Source organism: Pogoniulus pusillus, chromosome 16 (assembly GCF_015220805.1).
Source record: "Pogoniulus pusillus isolate bPogPus1 chromosome 16, bPogPus1.pri, whole genome shotgun sequence".
Lineage (NCBI taxonomy): Eukaryota > Metazoa > Chordata > Aves > Piciformes > Lybiidae > Pogoniulus > Pogoniulus pusillus.
Genome location: NC_087279.1, coordinates 25,838,811 through 25,853,481, shown reverse-complemented (window position 1 = coordinate 25,853,481; position 14,671 = coordinate 25,838,811). Strand labels below are relative to the sequence as shown.

Here is a 14,671-nt window from a genome sequence, read left to right as displayed (position 1 = left end):
CCTGTGAGATCTGGTCCGGACATTAAAAACATTCTGTACACGGCTGCCAGTGACAATGGTCCAACTTGGAGTCTTTGGCAGAGAGCTCCAAAGGAGACACGTGGTCGTCCACTTGGTTTCTGGGGACGTTGTTACAGAGGTTCAGAGACAAATTACACTGCAACTGAGAAAGAGATTCTAGCAGCCTATGAGGGAGTGAAAGCAGCTTCTGAAGTGATTGGAACTGAGTCACAATTGCTTTTAGCTCCTAGACTGCCAGTTCTTAACTGGATGTTCAAAGGCAAAGGTTCATCACCACATCATGCCACAGATGCAACCTGGTCTAAATGGATGGCTTTGATAACCCAACGAGCACGAATGGGTAATCTTGACCGACCTGGTCTGGTGGAGGTGATCATCAACTGGCCGGAAGGCACAGACTGTTCCAAACCTCCAGAGGAGAAAATAACTCGTGCTGAGGAAGCTCCTCCCTATGGTGATCTCTCTGATCAGGAAAAGAACTATGCTTTGTTCACAGATGGTTCCTGTCGTCTTGTTGGGAACAAGCGAAGATGGAAGTCAGCAGTTTGAAGTCCAACCAGGAGAGTTACCGAAACGAAAGATGGTGAAGGAGAATCCAGTCAGTTCGCTGAGGTAAAAGCTGTTCAACTTGCTCTTGATGTAGCTGAACGTGAGAATTGGCCTATCCTTTACCTCTACACCGACTCGTGGATGGTAGCCAATGCTCTATGGGGTTGGCTAAAGGACTGGAAGAAGAATGGTTGGCAGAGGAAAGGAAAGCCTATTTGGTGTGCTGATCTATGGCAGGACATCGATGCACGGCTGGAGAGAACTCCAGTGAAGGTGCGGCACGTAGATGCACACATGCCTAAGAGCAGAGCTACTGAGGAACATCAACATAACCAGAAGGCAGATCAAGCTGCTAAGATTGCTCAAGTTGATACCAACTCTGAACTTGACATTGACCTTGATTGGAAACACCGAGGTGAGTTGTTCTTAGCTCGGTGGGCCCATGACTCGTCTGGACATCAAGGCAGAGATGGAACATACCGATGGGCTCGTGATAGGTCAATTGACTTGTCCATGGACGCTATCACCCAAGTCATCTATGACTGTGACATTTGTGCTGCTATTAAGCAGGCTAAGCGAATCAAGCCCTTATGGTATGGTGATAGATGGTCAAAGTACAAGTATGGTGAAGCCTGGCAGATTGACTACATCACTTTACCTCGATCTCGTTCTGGCAAGCAGTATGTGCTGACAATGGTAGAAGCCAGCACTGGATGGTTGGAAACTTATCCAGTTCCACATGCTACTGCACGTAACACCATTGTTGGTTTGGAGAGACAGATCTTGTGGAGACATGGAACTCCAGAGAGAATCGAGTCAGACAATGGTACTCATTTCAAGAACAATCTTGTGAAAAACTGGGCCAAAGAGCATGGTATTGAATGGATCTATCACATACCCTACTATGCACCAGCTTCAGGGAAGATTGAGCGCTACAATGGTTTGCTGAAAACCACCCTCAAAGCCATGGGGGGTGGAACTCTGAAAAACTGGGACAAACATTTAGCAGAAGCTACCTGGTTGGTAAATAGTAGAGGTTCAGTAAACAGAGCAGGACCCGCACAATCAGATTTGGTCCAAACAGTAGACGGTGATAAAGTTCCTGTTGTACGTGAGAAGAATCTGTTAGGGAAAACTGTTTGGGTATTTTCTCCTTCGGGCGAAGGGAAACCTGTCCGAGGGGTGGTTTCTGCTGAAGGTCCTGGTCATACATACTGGGTAATGCAGGAGAATGGTGAAATCCAGTGTATTCCACAAAGAAATCTAACTTTAGCTGAGAGAGTTTAAATTCAAGCTGTTAGGAGTTTTCTGTTCTAGGTAACATCGGCGCCCAACACTGAGAAAAATCTACGATAGAATCTACAGCATGTGAGCACGAACCCAACATCACCTGGGAGTCCCTGTTCTGAGCTTTTGAATCACCTATATCTGATTGAAGTGTGAACTGAACTTGTATATATTGTTTTAGTGTAAATATTGGTTTAGATTAAATTGGATAATTCTCAGCGATACTCTGAGTGAAGTAGACAAGGGGTGGATTGTGCTAGTTTGAAGCAAGCTAGAATGTTTTGGTAAAAGAACTAGATAACGGGCAGTGAAATGAAAAACAATTGTGTCTACTTCTCTCACAGTCACGCTGAGAACTCTGGGAAGAAGAAGAAAACATTCTCCATTTTGTCTCTCACTCTTGCTTTTGCCTTAGACCTGGTCACATCTCATTAACCCTGCTCCTACTAACCTTGCTCCCTAACCTCTTGGCTGCACCTCTTTTCTTCCTGAGAACTGGGGTAAGGTTGAGAGGGCCGGGGGGAGGTGTTGGGGTGGTTTAAAAGCCCCTCCTGGGGACTTAGGTTTCTGGGAGGGGAGTTGTGCTTTTGTATTGTTTATCCTTTGTATATTTCTGTATATAATTGTATATAAGTGTATATATTGTAAATAGCTGCTTGTAAATTCTGCTAGCTGTAAATAAATTGCTTCATCTATATTCCCAGGGTCCGTCTGAGTTAGCTGGGGCAAATTCAAAAGTGTGGGGGGGCGGGGTAACCCCCAAACCATCACAGTCAGTATGCCAAAAGTCACAAAGCAAAGTCTGGGATAAAACAAAGGCCAAAGAAAATGCCCCTTCTATTAGTTTTCATGAGCAGCATATTGAGCTTCTGAACTGTTCACCAGCCATCTACAAAAGAAGCTATGGGCTGACTACCACAACCAAACTTGAAAGGGGAAGACCTTCCTTTGTAGTTCACATCTGCTGGCTTTGAAGTCCCTGTGAGTCTTACCAGTGACTTCAATGGGACTGGGCTTTGCACTTTTATATTAGTCATTGTTTTATCCTCACTCCTTTCAAAATTCCAGACAATAAAATTTCTTTTTATTGTAATCCTGACAGACCAATTAGGCTCCAGTCCACATCTGCACTTGATCTTTTTTCTTAACACAGCATTCTTTGAGCTTCTCTTCTTTGAGCACACTTATGAGATCTGAATTAATGGTGTCTTTCTGTTCTACCCTGTGCCTCTGTTTTTCATGGCCTGCTGAAGAACATGAAACTCTTCAAGGCTTGTAGAGATCATCTCTGGTTAAGACCAGCTGCAGGTTGCACCTATGGTTTTATGAGTGTGCGTAATAGAAAAATAGAAGCTTCTTTTTATCAGAGTAATTACACAATAGCAGAATGGATGTGGATCAAAGTATAGTCTTTCACAGCTGTATTCATAGTGTGGCTTTAGTCATGAGTTCAGAAGCTGAATTTCATTCCCAGTGTAACAAGCTATGAAATACTGCCTCATAATTTAAAATTGTGAAAGTTAAAACATTTTCTATCTTTACATTACAAAACAGATATGTACACACCACAAAGATCTGTTGAGAAAACATGGGGTCCTCATCCTTTCAAGGCACTTCCAGTCTCTCATCTTTTTTGCTGTTGAATGCACAAAATGAGGAAGAGTACCCAGAAGAAACTGTTTTTCCCCGTGTTTTGCTTACAGAGCTCTGCAGTCACTCACTTAGAGGACAGCTGAATGCCAGACAAATTGTCTTGGGTTCAAATGCAAGTTCCCAGAGACTCTTATAAATTTGGTAGACCCAATGACAATTTATAGAATTTATAGAGTTTATAGAGTGCCCTCCCCTCCTCCCCCTCCTTTCCCCAAAAGACAGGGAGAGAAATAAAGGTAGGGACACCCCCAATAAATCAATCTCACTCGATTTGGAAGTTAAAAAGGAAAAGTTTAACAATAACTTAGAAAAAGGGATTGGAGGTAGGGGAGTTTACAAAGGATAAGGAAGGGAAAACAGCAAAATACAAAACAGGGATGGATACAACCCGAGTGTGTGATGGTGTCTCTGCCTCGTGGCTGGTATGCAGTATCAGTGTGTGTGTGCGATCATGAACGCAGGTAAAAGGAGAAAAAAGAGCAAGAGAGTGAGGAGCAGGAAGTGCTCCTCTTTTATACCGCAGGAAGTGGGGGGAGTGGGCTAACCATCACCTGGAGTGTGGCCCACCCCTGAGGAGGGGCCAAGACCCCTAGGGTCAGGTTCAGGGTCACTCCCCCAGGAGTGTTAACCCTATACATTAGACAGACCCATGGGGAGAAACATTGAGTGCTTCCAAACCCTGCAGCTATGCCACCAGCCCTGGAAGTCCATCCATGGGAAATATAAGGAGAGCCCAGGGCAGAGCCCCACTTGTCTGTAGCAGAAATGAGCCCTGGCTCTTCTAATTGCCTTTGAGCTATGGGGTGGTATAACCAATGGCACCAGGCATTTACCAGAAAGAAGAGCAAAGAATTTTTATGAGGTACTATGTTTCACAAAGCTGCTGCACAGAGGGATTCTGCAACACAGAGCAGATTGTTTGGGAAAGGTAACTAATGGGATTAGTATCACTTACTACTCATCTTCTTATGCGATTCATGTTTTGCTAAGCACTTCCAAGCTGCAGCTCTCTCCCTGGCTGCAGCAGAGGCAGTGGAGCCCCAGAGAGGAATATACTCTGTGGAGTCAGACCTGATATGAAACCCAGACACAAATAATTTGGTGGTTTTCCTTCAGCACACAAAATCCCCCTGACAAGAAAAAGCATCAGTGATCTCCAAAGACAAAGACTTTCTCCTAGTGTTCTGTAATGTTTGTCACAGGACAAGACCACAGGATTCATGTTGTTATCATTATTTTGCCACCAACTGCCTAAATGACTAAATAAATCAAAATGAGTGGCTGCTGTCCTTTGACTCATTTATGAATCAAAACTGATGTGGCACTGAGGGGGGACTCTGTAAGATGATGCAAGAGATAATTTTACCCAGTTCACAGAATCACAGAATGTCAGGGGCTGGAAGGGACCTTGAAAGCTCATCTGGTCCAGCTCCCCTGCCAGAGCAGGATGACACAGGAATGCATCAAGGCGGGGTTTGAATATCTCCAGAGAAGGAGGCTCCACAACACCGCTGGGCAGCTTGCTCCAGTGTTGTGTCACACTCACAATGAAAGCCTCAGCTTCCACCATTGCCCCTTGTCCTGTCATTGGGCATCACCAAGCAGAGTTTGGCACTCACTCTTTATATCTTTATAAACGTGAATGAGGTCATCCCTCAGGCTCCTCCTCTCCAAGAAGCACAAGCCCCAGCTCCTCAGCCTCTCCTCCTAAGGAAGACACTCCACTCCCTTAAGATTTTTTCTGGCTCTATGCTGGACTCTCTCAAGCAGTTCCCTGAGGTCCTTCTTAAACTGAGAGGCTTATATCTGGACATAATATTCTCTCGACCTACTAACCAAAGCCCTTCTAATACAGCCCAGAATGGAATTTGCCTTCTTGGCTACAAGAGCACATGGCTGGCTCATGATCAACCTCTCATCCACTAGGACTGGGTCCCTTTCTCCTTCACTACTCTCCAAACTATACTGATCCCTGCAGCTGTTCTTTCTCAGGTGCAAGACTCTACACTTGCCCTTGTTAAATTTCACTCAATTTCTCCTTGCCCAACCCTCCAGCCTAAGCCTGGCTGAATGGCAGCACAACCCTCCGATGTGGCAGCAACTCCACTCAATTTGGTGTCACCAGCAAACCTGCTGACAGAGCATTCTGTGTCTTCATCTAGGTCATTGATGAATACATTGAATGGTACTGGTATGAGTACTGACCTCTGAAGGACACCAGTAAGTAGAGGCCTCCAACTAGACTCTGTCCCACCAACCACAACTGACTTCTTTCTTTCAACCAGTTCACAATGCACCTCACTATTTGATCATCCAGCAAGGACTGTGTGAGCTGGAAGAATGCTGTTGGCTTGATCCTGCCACAGAACCTGTTAAACTCATCTGTGTGCTTGTACTGAGTGCTACACTTTTATCTTTTTTAGTAAATTTTGACATGACCCATGTGCCCAGAACCGTGCACTGAAGTAGCAGGCAAGGTGGTGGAAATGTATGCTTATGCCTATAGATTTTTCTGGTTCGTAAAATAGAGAACACAACAAGGCTCTTATGCATAGTCTATAGACTTACAGCCATTTACTGAATGGTACACAAACAGAGACACAGATGCACTGGAGCTACTTGCCATCAACACAGGAGGGTCTGTTTCTCGTAGTCCCAGCCACTTTCCCAGGTAGACAGGAGCATTTTACTGTTTGTGATCTTTCCTCAATTCGATTCTTATTACAGCATCTGTGTGCTGCTATAACTTCACACGTTCCTCCTTCTGGCAAAAAAAAAAAAAAAAAAAAAAAAAAAAAAAAAAAAAAGAAAAGAAAAGAAAAAGAAAAAAGAAAAAAGGAGAAAGAGAGAAAAAAGAAGAAAAAAAGAGAATATTGACACTCTGATTAGGAAGAGCAGCAGTGGCTAATCAAAGCACCCAGGCGTGCTCCTGCCTGTGTGTCCACATGGCTTCTATACAGGTGGGATCACAAGGGGATTCCTCCCATTATGCATGCTCCTGACTAAGCCAGGGGCTGTGTTGTGATTCAGGACAAACTGTCCTACCACAGAGATTAAAGTCCTCCAGGGACCAGAAAGTCTTAGGGGGACAGACAGGATATTGCAAGTCATTATTCTGTCTTTCCTTTCCTGTATCTCCCTGTACCAGAGGAGTTCATAGCCAACTCTCTGCACCTGGCACATGTGCTGTTACCTCTCTGGTTTGTGGGATAGGTTGCAGCTCTGGCAAGCTAATTTCTTGCTGTGTCACTGGGCCTGTGGTGGGGAACTCAGGCCTGGCGTACGCAGCCTGGGGGGGCATTGAGGCTTGGTAGGCCTGGGTTGTGGGGGGGACGTTTTGGAAGCATTTGGCTTGCTAGGCCCAGGTGGAGAGCTGGGCCGAGGCAGACCGACTCGTGTGTGTATTTCCTTTATGCTAGTATATCTCTTTTGGTTACTGCTGTAAATAGGTTTCCATTTAGCAGCCAGTTCTGGGCAAATGTTTTCACTGGCCCCTTTGGAGTAAGCTCCTTCCTGCCCGTCCGCTCTGGGCATCTGGTGGCTCGAACCCGCCACGCTGCGGTGCTGCAGTGTTACTAGGAAATGCAGGTGCGTGTCCCTCTCCGGCAGACAGAGCTTGCAAGTCTTATAGTAGAAGCTTCTCTGACGTCAGCAGAATTTTTTGCTTAAAAATGATAGTATCAAGGCCTGGGACTGAAGAAATGAAGAAGTGCAGGTAACATGCTATGGTAAATGGGCAACTACTGCTGGCTGATTTTATGGTTGTAATATTGGAGAACTCTTTCCTCACATACAATCTTGTACCAGGAGAGGGACTAAGGGGATCCAGCCAGAACTAAGCTTTTTCTCCAAGTATTTGATTTTATGTCAGTACTTTGCCCTTAGCAGATGACGATCAGACTCTGCAAATTATAGGATGGTCGAACAGCACTGCCCTTTGCCACCCCGGTCACTAAATTGGCAGTTTTAAGGGCAGGAAATATTCCCACAGTGCACAGGCTAACCAGGCTCCATTTGTCTCCTCCCTGAACATTTGCAATAGTTTGATTAGGTGGAGAACACAAAGGAGTGACAGGTAGATGGTGGCTTAAGGTTTATGAATATGTGATGTTTGCGACGTATGCTATGAGCACAAGTGACACGTCAAGTGTATCGCTCCTATTTGCCCTAGCGGTGCACTGCAAGGAGATGAGACTCCACAGTGGGCCCAAATAATTTCTCAGTTCCTCAGTTCGGATTGTACTTAGCTCATAATCACCAAGTATTTAATAGTGCCAGTCCATTCCCCACAGATATTTGGCTACTTTATGAAATTATGGCACAGGTTTGGCAGGGTTTGTTCAAACTTACCACAAAACATTGTGAGCAGACTACTGAGGAGCAGGATTCACATGAAGCATCACTGCTTTATGCCGCCATGAAACTCTAACTGTACATTGCTTTTATTGCAGCATAAAAATGTTAGTCCTGCCTCTGGCTTTCACTCTTTTTGCAACAACTTTGAGAGCTTTTTCCACTCTACAGTAACCCTGCAGCCAGGTAGGAGGAAAACCAGCATAAAGATGCAGATCCACGCCTGGATTTTGAATGAGGTCTGGATGCCCAGGGCCATCTCCCTGCTCAGAAGTGTCCTATTACCCTACTGATTCTACAAATCTGACATTTCTGCAGTGAAGCACTGGGCTATGTGGGTAGGGAAGGTTTTTCCTTGGCTATATGTTGTTAAGATCTTGTGGTGGTCTGCCATAAGGTGTATCCACAGTATTAAGTCGTAACAAGTACCAGTGGACAGGACTCCACAAAGTGTGGAAATACTTTATCATATTAAATTTTCAAACTGCTGACCTTCCACAGTGAGTGGGTGGATGAAAGTCCATTAGAGTAAACAAGCTCAGGTTGTATGGTCATGAGGTTAACAAAGATGACCTTGCAAGCATGAGACAAGACTAACTCTGGAGTCAAAACTTATCTGGAGAGAAATGCTGCTCCATGTATTAGTTATTAGGTGCATTTGGCTTGCTGACACAAGCTTTTTGAAAGCCAATAGGTGCCACAGAAGAGAGATCCCAACAATTCAGAAAGCCATCATCTGAGAAACGGTCCTTCAAGTGTCTCTTAGGATTAACGGGAATTGTGACAATCGGCTCAGTCTCAAATGCTTATATTCCTTTATGAAGTAATTCTTGAGATAAACTCCCTGTTCCCCCATTCAAATCATATTGAAAGCAATGAAAAATTCTCATTGGTTTAATTCATCTTATGGTCATGCCCTAAGAGAAGAAAGATTCATGATTTTATTGATTACAGCCTCAACAATAAAGATAATGTATGCAGTAATAAGGATTTCTAATTTTAGACTACATAGGCTCAGTGGTAAACGTCTGCAAATATGCCAAAAGTTTAATTTTCTCTATTAATTTGCTGTTTGAATACTAATAACCACATAAGCTAACCTTACTTATTTGGCTGTCTACTCACAATAATGGGGTATGGTGGACAAGCTTTATAACACCTTTAAGTGGTATGCGGAAGCTCAAGTTGTTGCAGCAATAAAGAATTGAACTCCAAGTGTATAGTTATTTAGGAATGAAACTATAGTTCACTGTAATGGAACTATAAAAGCAATGAAAAAAAAAACCATTCACTTTTTCACCACTAGATAGTAAAGTGCATGAATTGGAATGTTTATCTGCATGGAGTACAAGTGTAATGCAAATAAAGACCCTTCCCAGTGATGACACAGAAGCAAAAACTCATCTTACATGGAGAAAGTTCTGTATGGAGCATTCCCTGTTTTCCTGGAAAATTTGTTATGTGGGATCAGATTTTTCTACTGAACCATGTTTAGCTTATGAATGACTACTGCATAGCACCACACGCAATGTGTGATTTCTGCTATACATTTTATGAACCTCTGCATATACACACTAGATTTTTTTCAAAAGCCATATAAAAAGTGGGAATCGATAGAACTACTCAGACAAATACAAATGGAAACAGAGTAGGAAAAAAGCCCTCATTGAAAACACACATTCTTGACTTTGTTATTCATAGAAATATACCACAAAGGTACTGGGGGGTTGGAGAGGTTCAGATGAAAGTTTATATCAGCTATATAAATTAGGAAACAAGCTAGAATGGGGAGAGGAACATGAATCAGTCTTCAGTTTCCACTGGAAAAATGTTGACATGATCAGAGGTATAAGTGAAAGGCCTTTTTATTCTGTGATTTGTATTTTTTATTTACAACTTTCTTGTTTTTTTAAAGGAGTTGAGGAAAGCAGAATGAGAAGAACTGCTATAATAGTAATATTTGAGGATCTCTGGATTCTGAGCCAGTGATTTTTTTTCTCAGTGGTTCTTGCAGATTACAGGAAAGCAAGACATGATGTTACAGTGCTGGGAGTCCTGAAAAACTGTGACTTACTGAATGGATAGGCTGTGACTGCAGTGCAGGTTTGAATCCTTCTCACAAAGAACACAAATGTCTTTTTTTCAAAGTTTATGGTTATTGAGCTAAGGTAGCTTCTGGATTTGTTTCCACAATAACAGCCTCATCCATCTCACTTGAGTCAATAGGGGATTTGCCATTGATCTTAAAAGGAGAAGAAAGGGCCCTGAAATCCTTTAAGCAAGCATCTCCTGAACGTTTTGTTGACAGATACGCTTCACGAAGGGGCTGCATTATCTGTCTGGCAAGAAAATACTTTATGTGTTTTACCAATTCCCTCATGCCTCAAGAATTAAAAAAAAAAAAAAAAAAAAAAAAGAAAAGGAACTTCAAAATCAGGAATAACTTTGCTCTCTCTTCAAGAAACTTCAGAGATGAATGAAAATGTGCTCATATGACTTCTACCCTCTCCATACAGCAGGCCTTGATAGCATGAACCTTTCTGAGCACTCCGTTCACAGGATGCCCTCAGTTTTGCATGATGGGAATGTGATGCCTGTCAGAGGAAACGTGACAGAACTGCCAGGAAGGATTTTGTGCTGTTGAAGGTGGCAACTATCTGTGGCATTACAACTCTGCTCATAGTTCCTAGCTTTCTGGAAGTCTTTTTTTTTCCCGCATAGGCTTAAAATACCAAACTGTAGAAATTATATGGGGACAGCCAATTGTTACCTCTGAGAATGGTTTAATTCTAACTGTAGAACACTAAACTCATGGACTTGTGTTCTTTTTTGTCACTGTTCTGACGTCGTTTTGAGTTTGTGCACTGCAGAGTAAAATATTTTATCCTAAGTACGAGACCACTGTGGGTGGCTGTGATTTAAAAAATCTAATCACCTATGGGGTCTGAGCGCACGCCTTGCAGAAACCAGAAAGCCATCTTCTAGACATCTCTGGTTTTATATCCCTAGCTGAGAGGTAATAATAAAAGCATATTTTGCACTTCAAAATTACAACTTGCCTCTGTATTCTAGCCAAGCCTGAACATATCAGTAAACAAACATAAAAAAGGCAAACAGCAGTACTGATTTGTGTCATACATTGTAGAAGTCATTAACTATGACTCAGGTAGCAAAACTTATAGGTTCTCTCTTTGACAGTGATGACAATTTAATAGTATTTGACTCTGCTGAGTTACATGGAGCATCCTGCAGCAAAGAGAGAGGCTGTTTATCAAAATGATAAACATGTTTTCATTTCCTCCTTGGCTGCATGTATGTGATCAGAAGCCTAAGGCCATCAAGAATTCACTTATCCTGGCCACCAGGCAGACATTAAGCTATTCAGGACCATCTGTGCTTGAAATGAGTTGCACTTAATGGACCTTCCTAGGGCAGGTCAGTCATAATGAATGCATGTGTGCAAGCATGCATGAGCAAAGCACTGCCTTGGTGAGACTCCTTGGGTTGTTTGGCAGAGGCACAAATAATGGATACGTAAGATATTGCCTTTCTTTTTGGGGTGACTTCAGAATTCAGATCCTTTGTTGCATTTGTTTCTATCTCATTGCCAATGCTGCACACAACCTAATCCATCTGAAGGTTGTTGGAAGAACTTCTTCATGTTGCTTGCAGAAAAAATAGTGACACTTAAACAATTTCATAGGCATTTCTAGTCAGCTTCTGCCCTCTGATAAACCATAAGTAATCCACCGTTTGAATGTGAGCAAAAGAAATCATATGGACTAACTCTTTCAACACTTCCAGACAGTTCATTAGGACTATTACTGATTTAGAGAGCTCTATTCATTTATACAGCTTTAGCTAGACAATGTATGTTCCAGTGTTAGCAACCTGTCTGGGGCCATACATGGATATGTTGCTCTGATAAACACTACAGTGTATGCAGATGATGCTAGATCAGAGAAAACTATAAACAGAGAAAGCTCTTTAGGCTCCAAGCAAATGTTTAACAGTATGAGAGTACAAATTCTTCAGACACTTGAAGACTTTCTAAAAGAATACTTACAGAAACATTTGCACCTTTGACACCTCCTGTGTTTATATCAACATCCTAGAGGAAGAGAAGGCAACCTTGTGCTAGCCAGCTTTAAATTTGCTACGAAGGATTCAGATCTGGGGGCTGGAATTTGAAGAGTTTGCAGTTTGAATAAGCTTTGGAAACTTCCCAGGTGTAATTAATACATTCATAAGCTTTAATCAAAATGTTTATGCCAGCTAATGTGCCAGAACGACAGACTGCATGGTGCTCAGGGGAAAATACTGTGCTTTACTTTTCTTTAAGAAATAATAAGTCACTACTATGTTACTTACAAAATAAGGCTTTTGCTTCTGATGGGAATATGTAACAGATGGAAAAACAAAGTCCCATGCTACTGCACGGGCCACTTCATAAGAGAACAAATAAAAAAGTCCTCACAGCCACAGTACAATTACACTCCCAGTTTTGTTTTACATATAATCCATTGACATTCCTTTTCTGCTCCAGAAAGAGAAGGATTGAGGCCACAGGATGTATTCCTACACACAGAGAGTGACAATGGCTGCAGAGCAGCCACATAGGGCTTTGGATTGTTATTCATTTTTGTAGGGTCAAGGCCAACTAAGTGTAGGAAGTCAGAATTTGACCCATGAAACTGAAGTAACACAAAGGTACCATAAAAAAAAAAATGGACCTGGGTACAGAAAGTTAGCATTAAGCCATACATAATTATTTCCCATTATGATAATTGATACATTATTCATTATACACATATATATGCACACACACCTCTGTGTGTGTATATATATATATGCACATATATATATATATATATACATAGTAGCTGTGGGAAGTTGTCTTACACCACACATGCTCTGCAAGCCTCCTAGCTTTTTTCTTCCCCTGTGTCCAGTGGATCAGAATAGACAGCAGTGGTCTGTTTCCTGAATATACACTTACATTTTCACTAATATTCAGTATTTTAATTGTTCATTATGTGACATCTGTATTATTTTCCATTTGGGAAAACTCCATGCAACAGCAGCAACATAAGTGATTTCTACTGCGGGTCATTAAACTTTGGGTTGGGATATTCTTTCCTCAGAGTGAATGCTATTTGCTCACAAAAGATCAAAACGAATAGTTCCATAAGGAATGTCACTACAGAAATTTGGTTTCCCATGGATTTGTACCTTGTGGTTCATTTCAAACTCCTATTAAGCTTCTTCAGAAATCTAGCTCACTTAAAAGAGTACTCGTGTAGGTCACAGATCAGCCAAGAGCCTACAGGACTCTTTCATGCTGGGTGGTGCAACACTCCTGTTCTGTTCAGGTCTTGAGTCCTGTATCACTAATACAATGACTATTTCATGTCAGACCAATAATGTTCTTGTCTCGGTTTGTGTTGGGCTATGGCACACATGGCCAGAATCTGGAGAGCTGCTGGACAAAGAGGATCAGCTACAGCTGGAAATTAAGTTCATACTAAATCAGATTTGAATTCACAAGCTAAGAGGGGCAATGTGCACACATGTATCTCTGGTTATTGCTGGTGTTATAAGCTAATGTTCTAAGAGCAGTTTGGACAAGAAAAGGACATTCTTATAAAATCCAACCTCATAAAATCCAACTTTTCTACAAAAATCCATAACAGAAGAATTTCTAGAGGAAAAAGGTATCTTTAAAATATTTTGTTCAGCACGATGTTAATATTTCATTTAAATGCTAAGTCTTTTTTCCCTCCATCTGTATTTTATTTCCCATGCAGTGTAGCAGGGGAAGCAGAGTTATGCAAAGCTCTAATTAGCACATGCATTTAGAGCCTTGTACAATTTTGTACTAGTGCTTCCTTCCATCAGCCACAGGAGGCTTTTTATCAGAGAGATTTACAGATTCTTACACCCAGGACAGACCCTGATCCTCAAGAACTGGTCTACTGGCAGAAATTAAAAATAAGTAATTTTGTAAGGAGAAATGGTATGGATTCTACTCTTGAATTCAAGAAGTGCCATGGTCTGGCACTTAGTGCCATGGTCTAGTTGACTGGCTAGGGCTGGGTGCTAGGTTGGACTGGATGATCTTGGAGGTCTCTTCCAACCTGGTTGATTCTATGATTCTAAGAGCATCCAGGGTACACCAGTGAATAAGACGTGGGTGGATCTAGGGCAGGCTTATGGATCTCCACATCAAACCAACATAGACACTAGAGAATAGGTCTTTCTACTAAAGAGCCTTGCAAATTGATCTCCTGAGGAATCTGGACAGGACCTTATTCTTATGCATATTTAAAAGAAAAAAAAACTCCCTAAAAGACGAATCAAAGGGAAAATGGTATCCAGAGAAACAGGGCAGTCCTCAAGCAGCTACTGCCTCTGGCACACTGTGTCTCAAATGGTGATGCAATAACCACCATCAGATGAAGATTCCAGAGGACAACAGGGCAGGAGTGGCTGCAGAGGAGTGCTGGTGAGGCATATGCATCTGCTTGTTAGAGAGGCAGAGTCATGAGCATTTTTAATTATAATTTTGCAAGCATGTTTGCACTATACACACAGATAGAAGTGACAGAGGCCACAAGCAAATCCTACATGTCATATGCTGTCCCTGACAGCAAAGCGAGAGCAATCGGGCAGAGCTGCCTGCAGAAGACCATATGCATCCCCCATGTGTTTGATTGGGTTTTGTCACAAGAAGTATTGGAAGTGAAATGTAGTAGGTACTGTTAGCATTCTTGTATTGATGAAATCCAAAAAAGCAGACATGCAACCC

The 14,671-nt window shown here is 42.3% G+C and overlaps 1 protein-coding gene across 3 annotated transcripts in view; it reads right to left on the bottom strand.

Moving 5' to 3' along the window:
* The window catches only part of TAFA1 (TAFA chemokine like family member 1), a 298,978-nt gene that overhangs the window by 79,730 nt on the left and 204,577 nt on the right, over positions 1-14,671 (bottom strand). For all 3 annotated transcript variants that reach the window (XM_064157050.1, XM_064157053.1, XM_064157054.1), the window contains exon 3: positions 6,134-6,274. In XM_064157050.1, coding sequence (XP_064013120.1) covers positions 6,134-6,274 — 141 coding nt within the window. The remainder of the gene's footprint in view (positions 1-6,133; positions 6,275-14,671) is intronic.